We start from the raw sequence: 18261 nt of genomic DNA, 5'->3' as shown, positions 1-18261 counted from the left end.
CCATTCAATAAGATCATGGCTGATCTGAAGTGGCTCAGTTCCACTTTCCTGCTTTCTCCCCATAACCCTTAATTCCCTTGCCTACCAAAAACCTATCTACCTGTGACTTAAATATATTTAGCGAGGTAGCCTCCACCACTTCAACGGGCAGAGAATTCCAGAGATTCACCACCCTTTGAGTGAAGAAGTTCCTCCTCAACTCCGATCTAAACTGCTCCCCCCTTATCTTGAGGCTGTGCCCTCTAGTCCTGCTGTCCTTTCTGAGCGGGAAGAATCTCTCTACCTCCACCCTATCCATCACCTTCATTATCTTATACGTCTCTATAAGATACCCCCCTCATCCTTCTAAACTCCAGCGAGTACAGACCCAGTCTATTCAGTCTCTCTTCGTAGTCCAACCCCCTCATCTCCAGTATCAGCCTAGTGAACCTCCTCTGCACTCCCTCCAAGGCCAACTACTCCCCTAGTGAACCTCCTTTGCACTCCCTCCAATCACTACTCCCCTAGTGATTAAAAATCTTGTCTATCTTAGTCGTGCGTCTACTTAATAACAGCCTCTATAATAAAGCATTCCAGAGATTCACAGCCCTGTAAGAGAAGAAATTCCTCATCTCAGAAAATGGGTGATCCCTTGTGCCCTCTGATCCTGCACTCTTCCACAAAAGGAAACAATCTCTTAGTTTCTACCTTGTCAAGCCTCTGAGAATCCTATATGCACAATAAAGTCAGCTCTCATTCTTCTTAAATCCAACGAGTTCAGCCACAACCTACTCAAGCTCGCCTCATAAGGAAATCCATCCATACCCAGGATCTACCTAGTGAACCTTCTTTGGACTGCCTCCAATGCCAGTGTATATTTCCCTAGATAAGGGGGCCAGAATTGTTCGGGTATTCCAGGTGTTGCCTAACTAGTGCCTTGTCCAGTTTTAGCAAGATTGCCCTATTTTTATACTCACATTTGAAATAAAGGCCAACATTCCATTAGCCTTCCCTAACAGCTGCTGAACTTGCTAGCTTTTTGTAATTTATGCACGAGGACCTCCGAGTCCATCTAGGCTGTAGAAAGCTGCAGTACTTCTCCATTTAAATAATGTTTTGATCATTTACCCGTCCTACCAAAGTGCATAACTTTATATTTTCCTACATGATATTCCCACCGCCAACTGAAGCAAAGTTTTTCTCATGGGCAGCTAGGAATGGGCAATTAATGCTCTCTTTGTCAACAAAGCCTGCGACCTGAGCGTGAACAAAAAATATGAAAGCATGGGTACGTTTTATAGTTTTGCATTCTACCTGTTCCATTACGTAACTGGCCTTACAGTTTATACAAATTCTGTACAGCAATACTTGATGTTTGATGCTCATTTCTTTAAGTGAATGATACTCTGAACCAGCAGTAGGCTGTATATATGTTTGTATGAAAGTGTCCCTAAACAGATGTGTTTTGGCAAGTTTGAGAAGAACTTGATAACATTAATTTTTGAAGAAATTTGCCTTTAACTCAGTTTAATATTAAATATCATAATGTTCATCGTTAGTTTCGACTTTTGGCACCCCCTCCCCCTTCATGTAGATTCATTCAGAAATCTTGTGATAGAATCCGTAATTTCAAAGCTTATATCTGAAACTGAAAAGGGAAACTAATTTCTAAGGAAACTAAGACTAAAACTGAAATTGGAAACCCGGCTTTCTGGGAGGCTGAAACTAATTAGAAGCATATTAAATGAACACAGCCATTGGAGTTCAGATGATGACACCAGTGGTGCAGTACAGGCAGCCTAAAGAAAAGAGGCTTGATCCAGAAACTGAGAATAGATAAATCTGTAGTTGATGCAACAGTTTGTTACTTGAGATAACATTGGGTCTATACCATATAGACTGTCATAATTGAAGAGGTTCTGCAGGCGTGTGCCATTTTTGGTACCATGGAACTCTGGTTGATTGTACAGTGCTGTTGTCTAAGGATCAGGATAAATCTCTGAAACGTGAGCTCAAATTCTTCATGGAGAAGACAGTTTTAAGGGACTTGGTGACGTAGGTTGATGACTTGTATGCTGTGCCGGCTGTTGCATGCCAATTTATAAGATCTGATTTGTTGTATCTGTCATTTAATCTATAATTTGTAGTTTATTGGCCACAATTTGCCTGTTAATTCATATTTAACTTATGTTCTGAGTGTAGATGGTTACCCAAGAAAGTATTTAATGTTTGCTTTGTTTGACTGTTGTATGGCAGAATATCTTTTATTTTAAACTGTAGAACCCTGTGACTTCATTCTTTCTATTATAATAACTGGTGTTTTAGACTTTAACTTAAAGTTCTTGACTAATGCCATAACAATCGGAACAGTTTGCAGGTTTGAAGGTCTACTCTGTCAGTATGGAGAGTTAATATGTGCAGTATTTTGGGCTTAAATGTTTCTGATAATTGGATTTAACCATAAAATTAGAATGCTTGAAATTTGAAATGGGTCCAAGTTCCTGCAAAGCCCCTTTTTTGCTTGGAGTTGTGAATGAGGAAACAGTTTTTTTTAATGGCTTTCATGTTCAGCTTGGCCATTTTGTATATATTTTTTCTGAATCTAGTATTCACTGTAATGATTTTTTTTCCTTTCTCCTATCATTGTATTCTAGAAATTGTGCCTCTTACAAGCATCTGTAAAAGTAGTAAGACCTGTATTCTTGTGTCTGGCAACTGCTCTGAATTAAAAGTTTAATTGTTCATAATATTTTAGAAAATTGTGCTCCAGAAAAGAAATAATTTACTAATTGTGGTGAAATCTATTCATTGGTTTAGTTACCATAGGGACGCAATCTGGCAGCTTAAGCCAGGTGTCATGTTTTAGCATGACATTTTAAACATCAGTGCTGCACCGCAATATCTGTTCAAAGCCCTTTTGCCACTTCCTTTAGCTCATTATTTTTCCTGCTTGTCACATGAATTTAGGAAAGTTACTATTTCATGGGCTGCATTTGCTGGGGAGGCAAAGAAATCTCCGATTTCTAAACCTGAGGAAAGCACATTATTTTGCAGTGCCACAACTCCCCCCAACTTCAATGACTTCTTGCAACAGATATCTTTAGAAATCCCCATCACTGCTCATTTCCAAGTCCAGCAGATACTACAGGTGGTTCTCTTGTTTGGTTGTCTGCTTACAGTACAATGCTTGACACCATCAAACAATTCCCTTTCCTGTCCTGTCTCTGCCAACTCATCAATGTCTTATAATTTTGTTAGGTCTGATAATCAGTGATTAGCAAGGTCCTCCCTCAGAAATGCAAAATAAAATTTGGCTGAAATGGATACTAAATTTTAGCGTGTAGATTATACATTTCATTGTGCGTTAGGCAACACTATTTGCTGTATTGTGCATTGTTGGGATACATAGTCCGGAAGATATCATTTTTATTGCCAAACTCAAATGTAACCGTTGCATTATTGCGTAGGTACAGTTCCACTAATTGTGATAGTTTTTGGCGGTGATCTCTGGAGCTGGTTCTGAGGCTTAAAAGTTGTTGAATGACGTTTAAGTTCATCACACTTATTTAAAATTGTGTTCTTAAAGTATAATAATTATCTGCATTTTAATCATGAATTCAGTTAAGTCCTGCTACAGAGAGACCTCCCAGTCCTCCGCTTGATCCCTGATTTCTTGCCATTTTGTGAATTCTCTGCTAACATAGACTAGAGAGGTTAGAAAAGTACAGAAGCGTTGTTAAACAATTTGACATACTATATTTAATTTTGTTGATGCATTTCAGCATGATGCGTATGGCCTTTGTTGGGTGAGAGTGGGGCTAGGGATGCAGAACTGATTCACCAGAAACAGAGGGTTAGTTTGTTTACTATTGTCACAAGTGGGCTTACACCAACACTGCAACGAAGTTACTGAAAAATCCCCTAGTCACCGCGCTCCGGCACCAGTTCGATTACACTGAGGAAGAATTTAGAATGGTCAATATATCTAACCAATACGTCTTTTAGACTTGGGGAGGAAACCCACACAGACTCTGGGAGAATGTGCAAACTCCACACGCGCGTGCACACACAGTGATTCAAGCAGGGAATCGAACCCAGGTCCCTGGTGCTGTGAGGCAGCAGTGATAACCATTGTGCTACTGTGCTAAATTATGCTTAACAGATTTCCTAAACTCTGATTGTATTTCTCCCAACTGTAGAAAATAGTGAAGTGATCTAATCAGGATATTTAAAATGTTAAACTAACTTGATAGGATAGCCAAGATTTATTTGTATGCTATTTTTCCCATAGTATGTTACAGCTTTCTGCAGGGAATCCCTCAACTCAGGTAGCTTAGATGGATGATTATTGGGCTCTTAATCCCAGAGGCATTGTTTCGAATCTTACATGGGGATAATTTCCTTAAGTTTTTTTTATCTTGCAAGAAAATTACAATCAATTCTGCAGGGTCATTTACTGCCTGTTCCTGCTCATATTCTTGTGTCCTTAAATCCATTTGATGTGATTTCCCTGAACTATTGTGGAAGTGAGTTTCACGTTTATGAAAACCTACGAATTCAAAAGAAAGGTTTCTTCTGAATTGTCTATTGGATGTCTTGGTAAAAATCTTTTTTTTAAATGACTTAGTTTAATCTCCCTCACAATTGGAAACAGCCCCTCAATGTCTGTCTTAATCTCGGAGTGTCACAAGTGACTTAAACCTGGTGTTGTGAGACTTCTTACTTAATCTCAGAGATCACTACTCTGGGGCCGTTTTTCTCCAGGAAAGAGTAGACAATCAGTTTGACTTTTCCTGATAGATAACCTCTCTGTTCTGGTGAAATCCTTGTAAATCTTCTTGCCCTCTCTCCAGTTCCTCTGTTTTTACAATATTGAGCCCAGAACTGTTCACAATTCTCCAAAGATGGCCTAAATAAAGTTCTATCCCAGTTTAACATCTCCGTTTTTCAATTCTTGTCCTCTCCAAATGAACCCTAGTCATTTTGATTTTTTTCTTGGCCTTTTAACCTGTTGCTACTTCTAATAATTGTACTCTTAAAATTCCTTTGCTCCTCTATCACTCTTGAACACTTAGTTTCCCAATAGTATATTGCTTCTGTAGTCTTCTTACCAAAAAGACGGCTAGATATCTGTGACTGGAATTCACAAAGTCTACAGTTTGTGCACTTCAGAAGATATTTCTCACAATCCCATTTAACATGGAAGAATATCTTGATGGAACTGAGAGAGAGGTGCACCATGCTTTGTAAGTTGTCCCTTCTTCAGTAAAACAGACTGAATATCCTAATAGAAAAATGTTGATTGAATTAAACATTTTCATATTTTAATCTTTATTTGAATATATTTTTTAATTTATTCATTCTTGGGATCTTGCTGGCAAGGCTAGTATTTATTTCCCATCTCTGATTGACCTTGAGAAGGTGGTGGTGAGTCACGTTCTTGAATCATAGCTGTGTAGTGAAATTACTTCCCTGCTGTTTGATGGGAAGTTCCAGGATTTTGACTGAACAACGTTGAAGGAAAAGGGATACATTTCCAAGTCAGGATGAAGTGTGACTTTGAGAGTTGGTGGTGTTCCCATGCACCTGCTTGCTTCCTAACTGACTACTGTATTTAACGTTTCTGCTTGTGTAACACTTCTAAAGTAATAAATGGGAGCTCTCATCATGTGCTTGGTTTGCTAAATCTCTATATGTATTTAGACTTTCTCTTGAGCTAATGTATGCAATATTCTGTTTTGCTTTGTGAGAAAGTTATGTAAAGTTCTATGCAACATTAAAAACTTAAGTAGTAGCAACATTATTATACTGAAGAGTACCATAACACTTTCTCATAAGCGTGTCAATTCCAACACTGTTTCTTCAAGCAGGACAGTGAAAAGGTGTGTTTGTGTATCTGGGGCTTTTTTGTGACTGAATTAGATTTTGCCTTAAGAATAGCTGATGGAATGATATTGTAATGGGAAACTGCACGCTTTGCCACCCTGTTAATTTCCCTCTTGTCTTCCATCTCTTCCAAAAAAGTGAAATAACCAGCAAGTGCAAGTTAACATAATTGTTGGCTGCTGTAAAATAATGGTGCGTGACAGATGCAATTAAAGGATTTATGAACATATAGGTAGGGCATTAATGTAGTGCAGTGGTTAGCACTGCTGCTTCACAGCTCTAGGGACCTGGTTTCGATTCCCGGCTTGGGTCACTGTCTGTGTGGAGTTTGCACATCCTCCTTGTGTCTACATGGGTTTCCTCCGGGTGCTCTGGTTTCCTCCCACAGTCTAAAGATGTGCCGGTTAGGTTGATTTGGCCATGCTAAAATTGCCCCTTGGTGTCCTGAGATGCATAGATTACAGGGATTAGCGGGTAAATATGTAGGGATATAGGGGTAGGGCCTGAGTGGGATTGTAGTCAGTGTAGACTCGATGGGCCAGGTGGCCTCTTTCTGCACTCTAGGGTTTCTATGATTCTATGACAAGATGCAAAAGAATAATGGGAAAGTGTAGAGCTATCCAGCTATGTCTAATGTGATTTCGATAAACATTTTTAATTTTTAAAATGATTTTACTGGCTAGACCAGCATTTATTGCTTATCCCTAATAGCCCTTGAAGTTGCTGGTGAGTACCTCCTTGAAACATTTCAGTACATGTGGTGTAGTTTCACATGCAGTGCTGTTAGAAAGGGAGTTCCAGGACTTTAACCCAGCAGCAGTGAAGGAACAGCAATATAATTTAAAATGGAAAGTTCAACGATTATAGTTCCATGTCATGTGGGAAAAGATTGGACAGGCTAGGCTTGCTTTTGCTGGAGCTTAGGAGAGTAAGAGGAAACTTTAATGAAACCTAGAAGATCCTGAAGAGTCTTGACAGGGTTTATGTGAAGATCGTGTTTCCTCTTGTAGGAGAATCTAGTGGTGGAGGCCAATGTTTTAAAAATGAGTCATTTGTTTAGGGCAGAAACTTGTTTTCTTGAGGGTTGTGCGTCTTAGGACTGTTCCTCCAAAAGGTGGTGAAAGGAGTCTTTTAATATTTTTGAGAGATAGATTCTTAATAAAAGGTGAAATGTGGGTTGAGGTTACATTCAGATCGGCTATGAACTTACTGAATGGCAGAGAAAGCTCAACTGGCCTATTCCTCCTCATTCATATGGTCGTTTAGCAATCAGGATGGTCTGTGACTTGTGGGTACTTGCAGGTGGTGGTGTTCCCCTGCATCTGCTGCCCTTGTCCTTCTAGGTGATAGAGATTGTGGGTCTGAAAGGTGCTTTTGAGCAAACTTTCGTAAGATGCTGCAGTGCATCTTGTAAATGGTATACAAGCTGTTACTGCATGTTGGTGGTGGAGGGAGTGAATGTTGAAGGTGATAGGTGAAATGCCAATCGAGTGGCTGTCAAACTTACGTGCTGTTGGTGTTGCACTCATCTAGGCAAATGGAGAGTATTCTATCATATTCCTGATGGTGCCTTGTAGATGGTAGACAGGTTTTGGGGAGTGTTAGTCTACAAGTTTTGCAAGTAATATTGAAGAAGTCAATGTCTGTATGCTACAAGAGCTGGACGATGTTTAGGCCTGGACCGACAAGTAGTAAGTGACATCCAAGCCATACAAATATGAGACAATGTCCAACTTCAAAAAGAGAATCTAACCATTTCACCTGGACATTCAACAGCATTAAGAACATAAGAACATAAGAAATAGGAGCAGGAGTAGGCCATCTGGCCCTTCGAGCCTGCCCCGCCATTCAATAAGATCATGGCTGATCTGTCGTGGCTCAGTTCCACTTTCCCGACCTCTCCCCATAACCCTTAATCCCCTCTCTTATCAAAAACCCATCAACCCGCTTCTTAAAAATATTTAGCGAGGCAGCCTCCACCACTTCAACGGGCAGAGAATTCCAGAGATTCACCACCCTTTGAGTGAAGAAGTTCCTCCTCAACTCCGTTCTGAACTGCCCCCCCTTTATCTTGAGGCTGTGCCCCCTAGTCCTACTGCCTTTTTTGAGCGGGAAGAGTCTTTCCACCTCTATCCTATCCATCCCATTCATCATCTTATACGTCTCAATGAGATCTCCCCTCATTCTTCTAAACTCTAACGAGTACAAGCCTAGTTTATTCAGCCTCTCCTCATAGCTCAACCCCCTCAACTCCGGTATCAGCCTAGTAAACCTCCTCTGCACTCCCTCCAAGGCCAAAATATCCTTGCGCAGGTGCGGCGCCCAAAACTGCACACAGTACTCCAGCTGCGGCCTCACCAATGCCCTATACAGCTGCAGCAAGACCTCCCTACTTTTATATTCAATCCCCCTCGCTATGAAGGCCAGCATCCCATTCGCCTTCCTGACCACCTGCTGCACCTGCAGGCTGAGTTTTTGCGACTCATGCACAAGGACCCCGAGGTCCCTCTGCACCGTCGCCTGCTGCAGTTTTTCGCCACGTAAGTAATAGTCCTTCCTACCATTCTTCCTACCAAAGTGGACCACCTCACACTTGCCAACATTAAATTCCATTTGCCATTTCCTGGCCCATTCGCCCAGCCTATCTAGATCCTTCTGCAGACTCTCCAGACCCTCCGCACAATTTGCCTTTCCCCCAATCTTGGTGTCATCAGCAAATTTCGACACCCTACACTCGGTTCCCTCCTCCAGATCATCTATATAAATGGTAAATAGCTGAGGCCCCAGCACCGACCCCTGGGGCACTCCACTAGTCACCAACCGCCAATCCGAATAGCATCACTGATCCTCCACCATCAACATCTTGATGGGTTTACTGTTGTCTAGAAACTGAATTAGACCAGCTATATAAATACTGTGATTACAAGCATAGGTCAGAAGCTAGAATTTGTGTGGCAAATAACTCATCTTGTGGATCCTGTCCACCATCTACAAGGCACAACTCAAGAATGTGATGGAATACTCTCCACTTGCCTGGACGAACGCAGCTGCTGCAACACTTAAACTTGACGCCATCCATCAAGAAAGCCATTTGATCGGCACCCAATTTAAAATATTCACGCCCCCACCTCCGAAGCAGAGTGATAACACTGTACCTTCTACAAGATGCACTGTAACGACTCGCCTAAGGCTCCTTCGACAGCATGTTCCACATTCAGAACCTTCACTACCTCAGAGGACCTGGGGCATTGGGTTTGAGAACACTTGCACCTGCAAGTTCCCTCCAAACTGCGCGCTATCCTGACTTGGAACTACATTGATGTCCCTTCACTGTTGCTGAGTTAAAATGTGAAACTCCCTTTCTAACAGCATGGTGGGTGTATCTACATCAGATGAACGGCAGCCATTCGAAAAGGCAGCTCACCATCACCTTTGGGAGGGCAGTTAGGGATGAGCAATAAATGCTGACGTTTCCAGAGATGGTCACATCCCAAGAAAAAAGTATGAAAAGGTGGAGGTGCAACTGCAAGGCTTGCTGCTGGTTGGTTGGCAGGTGGACTATGATGGGTAGAGATGTTGCCATGGCAAACGCACCAGGGAGTAGTTAAGTACTATGCTTGTTTAAATTCAAGCTAGACAGGTTGACTGTGGTCAAAATATTGCTATGGTGAATGAACCAGTGAATAGCTGCCTCCAAGTTTTTTACTTGGAGAAAGGTGCAATGCGTGGACATAGACTTTCATGAATTCTCTCCTGAAGGTGCAAGGTGAAAGGCTTTGACAATGTCTTTTTTTTTCCAGCAATATAAAATAATTGTTAGAGATAACTGTCTAAAGAAATTGGTTCTGAGAACAAGTAAAAGCTGAATGTAGGTAAGTTACTGACTGCTGATTAGCGTACAGTGTTGATTGATGAAAAGGTTAGAGAAGGGATACTCGGGGCTGTGGTGTGACTTTTCAGTCCACTTTAAATATGCAAATTAAGTTGCTGAACTGGCAGGTTGCCAGTTTGACATCTTTCTCTCCCTCCTTGAGGATTGATTATTGAAGCTAGTTCAGTGTCATTTGACAAATTTTTGGAGTCCATAGTTTGAACTCAAATTAACAAGCACTTTTAAAATACACGAGTGTTGTGGACAGCTTTGTTGAAGACAGGTAGGATTTGCTATTGTCCCCGAGGGACCGTAGATATCTCTACCAAATAGGCAATTAGTTATATAGCATCGAGGGCATCACTCCACGTCAAACATCGGGCAAGTATGGAGGCAGGTCCCAGGTCTATCTTGGCCAAAACCAGAATTGAGCCCATGTTTTTGCTGTTGTTTTGCACCATCTAGCTAACTGGCTCTTGAAAGCAAGTACTGTTTGGTGAATTTAAAAGTTTTTGAAAAAAGAGGTGCAGGGAATAGGGCAGATATGTGCAGGTAAATGGATTTTCAAAAAATATTCAATATGGTGCGGAATGATTGTTTGTTTGAAAAATTCCAGCCTGTGAAAAAAGAGGAAATGTAGTAACGTGGATAATGTGCTGGCTAAAGAGCAGGAAATAGAATTAAGGTAACTGATGTTGCTACGGTTGGGAAGGCCGAGAAGCAGTATGCCCCAGAGTTTAATGCCAAGTCTTGTTCTCTTTCTGTATTTAATCTTTTGGTGTTGGGCAACAAACTCAAAAAGTACCTAACAGAAAAGTAGTTTAAAGTTTATTTTATTAGTGTAACAAGTAGGCTTGCATTAACTCTGCAGCTTTGGGTGCAAGAAACCTGTCTTCACCCCATAATTCTTGAAAAGATTAAGAGGAAAGAAATACATGAGAATCTAACATACTGAAAAGAGGATTTGTGCTATTAAAAATAAATTGGTGGATTTTTAACTCACTGAAGTAAATGTTTTTATTGCACTGTTTCATGCTACGCTATGTAAATTTCTAATATTCAAGAAAAGCATGTGTATGATGTAATGTTAACAAGTGTATATATAATTAATTGGTGGCTCAGTCGTGCTCTATATTAAAACACTATGCCCATTTCTGCATAATTGAGGTATGCAACTTAAGGTCTGCTATGAATTCTCAGTCTGGGCCAGCAGTACTTGCGTAAGTGCAAAGTAGAAACCAGTTCTCCAAGATTGGGGGATGGAGGCAAAGATTGGATGTGGCATTTGCACTAGTTGGCATTCCCATACCACCTTCTAATTATACCTTTTTAGAAGTCTAGGAACAGCCCAATTTGTCCTCCTCTTCCCCTGCCAATCCCCATGCTTTCCTCTTGTTCCAAGCAGTGCATGGTCAGGTTCTTCCTTCAGTGTAGAAAATGAGAACTTGCAATTGTAGCACTTTGAAAATGAAGTCATTGTAACTTATCTTTGTTTTCTTTTCAGATTTTGGATCCTTATTTGATCTCGAGGATAACCTACCAGATGAACTGATACGTTCAGATCCATTAGGACTGACCAATGGTGGTGACCTGGCTCAGCTTACTGGGGTTGGCATGGTGCAGGATGCTGCCTCAAAGCACAAACAATTGTCAGAGCTTCTGAGAGGCAGTGGTTCCAGTATCAATATGGGACATGGGACAGTCAGCTCTGGTGGTGCCTCCTCACGCTCAATGGATAGTCCAGTGCAATCAGTAGGCAGTCAAAGTCAACAGAACAGTCCCAGTATAGGAAGCTTAAGTAGTATGGTGAAGAGCCCCCTAACTCAAGGTGGTCTTACATCCCCTCCTAATCTGGGAATGGGAGCAGGTGGAGCAAACCAGAGACCTCCAACACCGCAGTCTGTGAACCCACAGAAACACGATCAGCTTCATACGTCAGCAACGGGTCTGATGCCTGGTGTAAACAGTCCCACTAACCAGGCTGGCATGAGCATGAATGCTAATATGAATCCAGCCCTGATGAACAGTGGCAATGCTCAGGGCATGATGCAGGGACAAGTAATGAACGGTTCTCTTGGTGCTGGAAGGGGCAGACCTAATGTACAGTACTCAAGCCCAGGAATGTCCAACACAAACAACCTACTTGCAGAAACATTATCCCAGGGATCACCTCAGATGGCAGCAGGTCTCAAAGGACCCCAACCTGGGGCAATGAGCAAGGTAAGAACTGAGCACTTTACCTCTTTGAAGCATATATGTTGAAGTCATAAGTTAACACTAATGAAATGTGACATGCTTAACTCTGTTCTGTACAGACAATATTTGGAACTTTCAGTACTAAATAGAGCAACTAAAGTCTACTCTTCAGTTTCCTATAAGTATAAATTCATATTTTCAGCTTCTGATTTTCTCTATTACAAATTGAGAATTGTACTGCACAAATGACCAAACAGCTGTAAGCGTTGTCCACTGTTAAACTAAGTCATAGACCAGAAGATCCTAGGTTCAGTCCATGCTAAGTTAACTGACCCCAGCTGGACAACAAGAGTGCACCATTTGACCTCATTTGGCTGGGTAGGTATGGGAAAAATCAGCCTAGGACCACTTTTCTGATAACTATTTCATGGCAGCTGGTCTGAGCAACAAGATTGGGCATGGTCCTAATTTACCTCAAGTGTAATCTGCTAAAAGTTACCATCTTTGCTTATGCAGGAGGATGTCTACTTGATTGAGACACCAGAGTATGACTCTAACAATTGGCTTTTGAGAGATGGGAAAATTGAGAACTATTGGATTTTAAAAGAAAGTATCTGAAGAAACAAAATAGCACACTCAGCGATTACTTCTCAGTCTATATTTGCATTATACATTCTACAATTATTGATATGTATTCTGCCAATATTCTAGTTTTTTCCACGAGTTTTTTCAACTGTGCACTCTTGGTTTTTGTATCTAATCACTCTGGTTTTAATGGCACTTTTATTGAAACTTTTGAAAACATTACTCAATAATTTAAAAATCCCGATCTTTCATCTCTTGATTAAGATCAATGTCTTGTATACAAGCGATAGATTTTTAGTTGTTAGAAATTAGAGGAGAGGATGACTACTCCCCCTACTTATAGCTTCAATGGATGGTTCATTCTGTATTGCATAGGGACATTGAAATTGCTCAAATTGTGTTTCTTTAATTAGTGATTCAGCTCCTTGTCACATATGCTTTGAACTTCCAATCCAAACATTCCATCTTAAAATTGACAAACATTTTCAAAAAGTGCCAGAAGTAATTTAAGAAAGCTGACTGGGTACTGAGTTGGAACATTCTTATCCTAACCCAGCCTGTTATTGATCCAGAGATGGCAGAATTTACTTGTGAGGATGCTTGTTTTCTGCTCTGAGATTGTCTTTGGAGCAGATAGAGAGAGTCATGTGGTCAACTGCTTTTTGAGATTTAAATATGAAGTGTTGGGAAGAGCTACAAAAGACGAGCAATATTCTTTTTATTAGCTATCAGTGAACTCCCATTCCAGGTATGTTGTGCTCATTTTGAGGATTTTCTTGTCACAGCATCTTATTGCTAAAGTTGAGCCTTAGACAATGGAAAATAAAAGCAAAAATCACCAAAATTAATTATTGGAAATTGATTTAAGACCCTAAAGATGATAAGTTGAGGAAAAGTGCCAGTGGGAAATAACATTGTTTTAAAGGCATTCTAGTTAATTTTGTGGCACAGATTGTGAACTGTTAATATAGAACTAAATTCTTGCCCCACCTAGCCTCCATTTACTCCTATTGATCGAGAGTCATAGCAGCTAATCTTGTGGGGGAGGGGGGATTTCAGGTTAGGTGGGTTGCTTACTCACAGCCGCTGAGACTTAGAAAATGAGACATAAAAATTGAAATATTGCATGGTGACTATTAGCCAGTGAAATTATTGAAAATTGACTTTCTCATACAATATCAAGGTGTATATGAAATAGTTGCCATGTAGAAATTGAAGATTAATAGGAACTAGTGTGACAAAAAAGTCAAATGTGAAGGAAATTGGAAAGAATGAAAATAAAAACGAGGTTTTTAGAAATTACAATGAAATCTATCCGAATGGGCGGTCTAAAAATCTGACGCTCTTTAAAACAAAAAAACTGGGATCCCGGAGGTAGAATGAGTTTCTCTTCTTTGAGGTTGGATATATATTAATTGGGCAGTTATGAAAATGAGCAGTCTATTTCACTTAAGATGGTGGAAGAGAAAGTAGCACAGGAAACTGACAAAAGATGTTATTTCAGTACGCTAAATCCTTATTATTGAAAGTAATGTTTTTGTGTTGTGATACAATAACCTTTCATGTGAAAATCCATACCCGAAGCTTCAGTAGACTGACTGCGAGTAAGGCAGAGAGCTTGTCTGATACTTTGTGTAGACTTGGACTGTGAAACAACATTCTAGCACCGTGGGAGCAGGGAAACTGGGGATAGGTTAGTGATGGGTAAAATTTTTATGAACTTATTTAAGTAAATAGTGCTGAATTTTCATATTACCTTTGTGGAGATTAAAAGACAAAATGAAAGCTACAGAAGTTACTCTGCCTCTGATACGCCCACTTGTTGGATAGTGAGATATGTTAAACTTGGGTGTCATTAGTACTGATTTTAACTTGAACAGCACAGGCCGTAAGGTGCAGGTCTGGCTTTAGTTGAATCAGTCTACGTGCCACTCTAGTATTGATAAATGTCTTTGATTGTTTAAAGCTTATTTATTATTGTCACAAGTAGGCTTACGTTAACACTGCAATGAAATTACTGTGAAAATCCCCTAGTCGCCACACCCCATCCCCTGATCGGGTATGCAGAGAGAAGTTAGCATGGCCGATGCACCTAAACCACGTTTTTCGGACTGTGGAAGGAAATCAGAGGAAACCCATGCAGGCATGGGGCGAACATGCAGACTTTGCACAGTCGCCCAAACTGGAAATCGAACTGGGTTCCTGGTGATGTGAGCCAGCAGTGCTAACAACTGTGCCACGCAGAATGGAAGTATGTTTTAGATTTCTGATGTTAACTTCCATCAAGCAACCACTAATTTAACCATTTTTAAAACTTGAGTATTGAAACTTGTTTAAGATGATTGCATTTGTATGATGTAATCCCGGCATTCTGCTTTCTGAAAATGTCAGGCTAAGAATTACAGTTTAAAATTACAGCATGACCTTAACTTAATTCAATGGTGTGGAAGTTTCTTTCTAAATATTTTCTAGCTTTTTTAGCTGAACTGTGTCAAATATTGAAATTCTACCTAAGTGAGTAATAATAGGATGCTAATCATCTTTAAATAAAAGGGAAGTCTTGGCTTTCGTATGTTTCTCTGACTGTGTGCTTTTGAAGGCCACAAAGGGAATGAGGGCTGCTTGTGTGCATTCAATTTGAGTGAATTTGTAACAGCTATGGTGTAAAATGAAGAAAATATAGCTGTTGCTCCGGTTGTTGGTTCCTAAGGGACAGATCTCCTTTCAAACAATGAAAGTGTGCCCTGGGCGGAGCAGTTTCTCTTTCAGTTGAGTGGCTAAGCATGAAACTGGCGCTGGGATTAGCATGCTGTTGGCTGCTTAGCTCAGTGAGGGGGTGCTTTGCCTCCTTTGTTCTTATGCAGAGGTGCAGGTACCATCTGTTGTCCGTGTAGCCCAAGGAAATCTTGTCTTTTTCTCCCCCTCTTCTCATTGCTCCCCCAGTAAACATGCAGATTTTATTATCAATAAAAAGTATGTTAAAATAAATAAGAGTAGTTTGTAAGCATTTTGTGATCTGTCTGCTGCACAAATTCTGTTTGTGTACTAGGAGATGTACAACATATTGAATCAACAACACACTACTTTTGAAATATTCAATACTGTTGTTCCTAGTTATAGATTAGAAAGTTTCATTGCCATGATAACTTCCAAATTAATATTGAAATACTAATAGTTGGATGTGCTCAGTTAGCGTAGCACAGCATATCATGAGTAACAATAAGTACCAATGAAAAATTCTTCATAAAAAGTTGTTCAACTACTTGCAGTTTTTCTTAGCTATTCCAGACATAGGTATTTGATGCAGGTATGATACATGACAGAATAGTACTCCTATTTTCTCACCTCTCCCAAATAATATAACGCATCTTTAAACTGATCAACTGGAGCCTGTGACTACACATTTCTGACTGTTGTTGCCAACTTTTTAGTTATAGTAACTTAAATTTCATGAATGAAATAATTTTTCCTTTTTACCTTTCTGAAGGCACTGATTGTGGAAGTATAATTTTACATACCCTTCAGTACTGTGCCATCTTGCCCAACCATAGAATCCCTATAGTGCAGCAAGAGGCCATCGGGCCCACAGAGTCTGTGCCAACCCTCCAAAAGGGCATCCCACCCAGGCCCTCCCCTCTGCCCTATCCCCGTATCCCTGCGCATTTATCATGGCCATTCCACCTAAGCTACACATCCTTGTACTGTGGGAGGAAGCCAGAGCACCTAGAGAAAAACCACACGTTCACAGGGAGAATGTGCAAACTCCACGCAATCACCCAAAGCCCTGTTCGAAGCTAGGCCCCTGATGCTGTGAGGCAGTACTGCTAACCACTGTGCCAACATGCTGCCCTCAGAGTGGACACTTGTTTCTCTCAACGTTTTTTCTCTTTCTCTCTCTGCCTCTCTCTCTCTCCCTCCCCCACCCTCCTCCTCCTCCTCCTTCTCCTCAGCAGTTTCTTGAGAGGTGAAGAGTTGACTTGTGTACAATTACTCAAAAACCAGCTACTCTCTAAACCTTGTCCAATAGGTTGGTCTAAACGTGTAAATGGCTATTTGAGCTAAATTGGGATCATTGAACAGCAGCAAGCAGCATCCCTGAATAGCTGAGGCCAATTGTAACATCCATACCACTGAGGTCAGCTAATTCAGCACAGAGTGGGGTTGAACCTGAAACTTTATGGTACATTTATTTTTAGAAGAAACATCAGAATGTCCGCTCTGTTTTTGGAAGGTGGAGACTCAAGTTAAGAGAGTGCATGCAAGTGGCATAGTGGCATTATCACTGGACTAGTAATCAGTAGGCAAAGACTTGTGCTTTCCGAACAAGCATGTTCAAATCCCATTATAGCTGGTAAAATTTAATTTCAGTTAATTAATATCTGGAATTGAAAGCTAGCCTCAGTAATGGTGACCGTAAAACTACAGAATCATTGTCATGGAAGCTAACGTGGTTCACTGCTACCTGGCGTAGCCTACATGACTCCAGATCCACATTGAAGGAACTTTTTTTTCAGAGACTGAATTAAGCCAGCTCAGCAAACACACAGATTCGCAGAGACAAGTATTCTGGTTAAAGACGTATATTTTCTGGGCCTGGTCAACGTGCGAAAGAGAGATATTTGGGGTAGTCCCAAATTACTCCTAAAGTTTACATTACTCTCGGTATTACAATTGTACAGTTTTTGAAAGTAATTTTCCCATCCCCTGCGCACCCCAGCCAGGTATGAGCCAATCATTATTAGTATAGGTTAGTTACCTTGGCCAATAATGCTTTCATTTGGATAGCATGGGAATACGTAAATTCATGGACTTGAAAGTCTTTCTTGTGTCACCTGACCCCCTCCCTCCAGACTTCCATATCTGGTGTAATGTACGCTCTATTCATTAGAACTGTCTGAGATCTTTGGTGTTGTTCTTGGTTAGTGAATATTCTATTCATTAAAACTGTCTAGAGACCCTGACAAGAATTGCTTTTCTCTTCGCTTAATAACTGCATTCTAGTGAATGTGGTTCTTTTTACTTGACTACATCCCATCATGCTTTTTGAGCTAAGAGCTCTTCTGCTATACACAGGATGGCATGAGTGCAGTTCTCCACTGCTTACTAAATACAATTGCCTGCCTAAACCCACCATGCTTTCACTCCCCATGACCTAACTTCTGATTTCCCTCAATCCTTCTTCCTTTTGCGTGTCAGTTTTCCTCGTCTTTGCGTACTTTCCTGTGTTCAAGGTGCTGTTGTATCAGTTGTCGTAAGAACTCACTGGATATTCACTTGGTCATAGCACTGGAAGACAGTTGATGTTCATATCCCAGCTGGAATGGGGTACATTCAGGTGTCAAGGGGGAAAGAAACTGTAGTAAAGGGTGCCAACTTTGTGCTGTGTATTAATTTATTTGGTTTGCTGGACATTTTGTTTGTTTAATAAGCTTCTCCCCATGCTACCCATTTTCATTCTTCATGTCTATCTGCGTAAATAGTGAAAGTGTGGTCCCTAAATGAGAAAAATCTGAAGTATTAGAGATGTAAGTGTTATATTAAATATCAATTTGCTGTATTCTTCACCAGTTCAGCCAAGTCAATAGTATGTTGTCTGTGTCAAAGGTTGAGAGTTCAAAATCCACTCCAGGACTTGAACATAATGAAAACTAAATGACAGACTGAAGGAGTGCTGTCTCTGAAATATAAACAGAAAATGCTTCAAATACTCAGCACCTTTAAAACATTTGTGGAGAAGGAAACAA

At 40.6% G+C, this 18261-nt stretch overlaps 1 protein-coding gene across 2 annotated transcripts in view; it reads left to right on the top strand.

Annotated features, from left to right (window-relative positions):
• LOC145361738 (histone acetyltransferase p300-like) overlaps window positions 1-18261 on the top strand; it is a 103643-nt gene that overhangs the window by 20560 nt on the left and 64822 nt on the right. For both annotated transcript variants that reach the window (XM_080217667.1, XM_080217666.1), the window contains exon 2: window positions 11241-11956. In XM_080217667.1, the coding sequence (XP_080073793.1) occupies window positions 11241-11956 (716 nt within the window). The remainder of the gene's footprint in view (window positions 1-11240; window positions 11957-18261) is intronic.

Source organism: Carcharhinus amblyrhynchos, chromosome 35 (assembly GCF_965287045.1).
Source record: "Carcharhinus amblyrhynchos chromosome 35, sCarAmb.v2.hapA, whole genome shotgun sequence".
Taxonomy (NCBI): domain Eukaryota; kingdom Metazoa; phylum Chordata; class Chondrichthyes; order Carcharhiniformes; family Carcharhinidae; genus Carcharhinus; species Carcharhinus amblyrhynchos.
The sequence above is the reverse complement of the archived record's forward strand: the minus strand, read 5'-3'. Positions and strand labels throughout refer to the sequence as shown.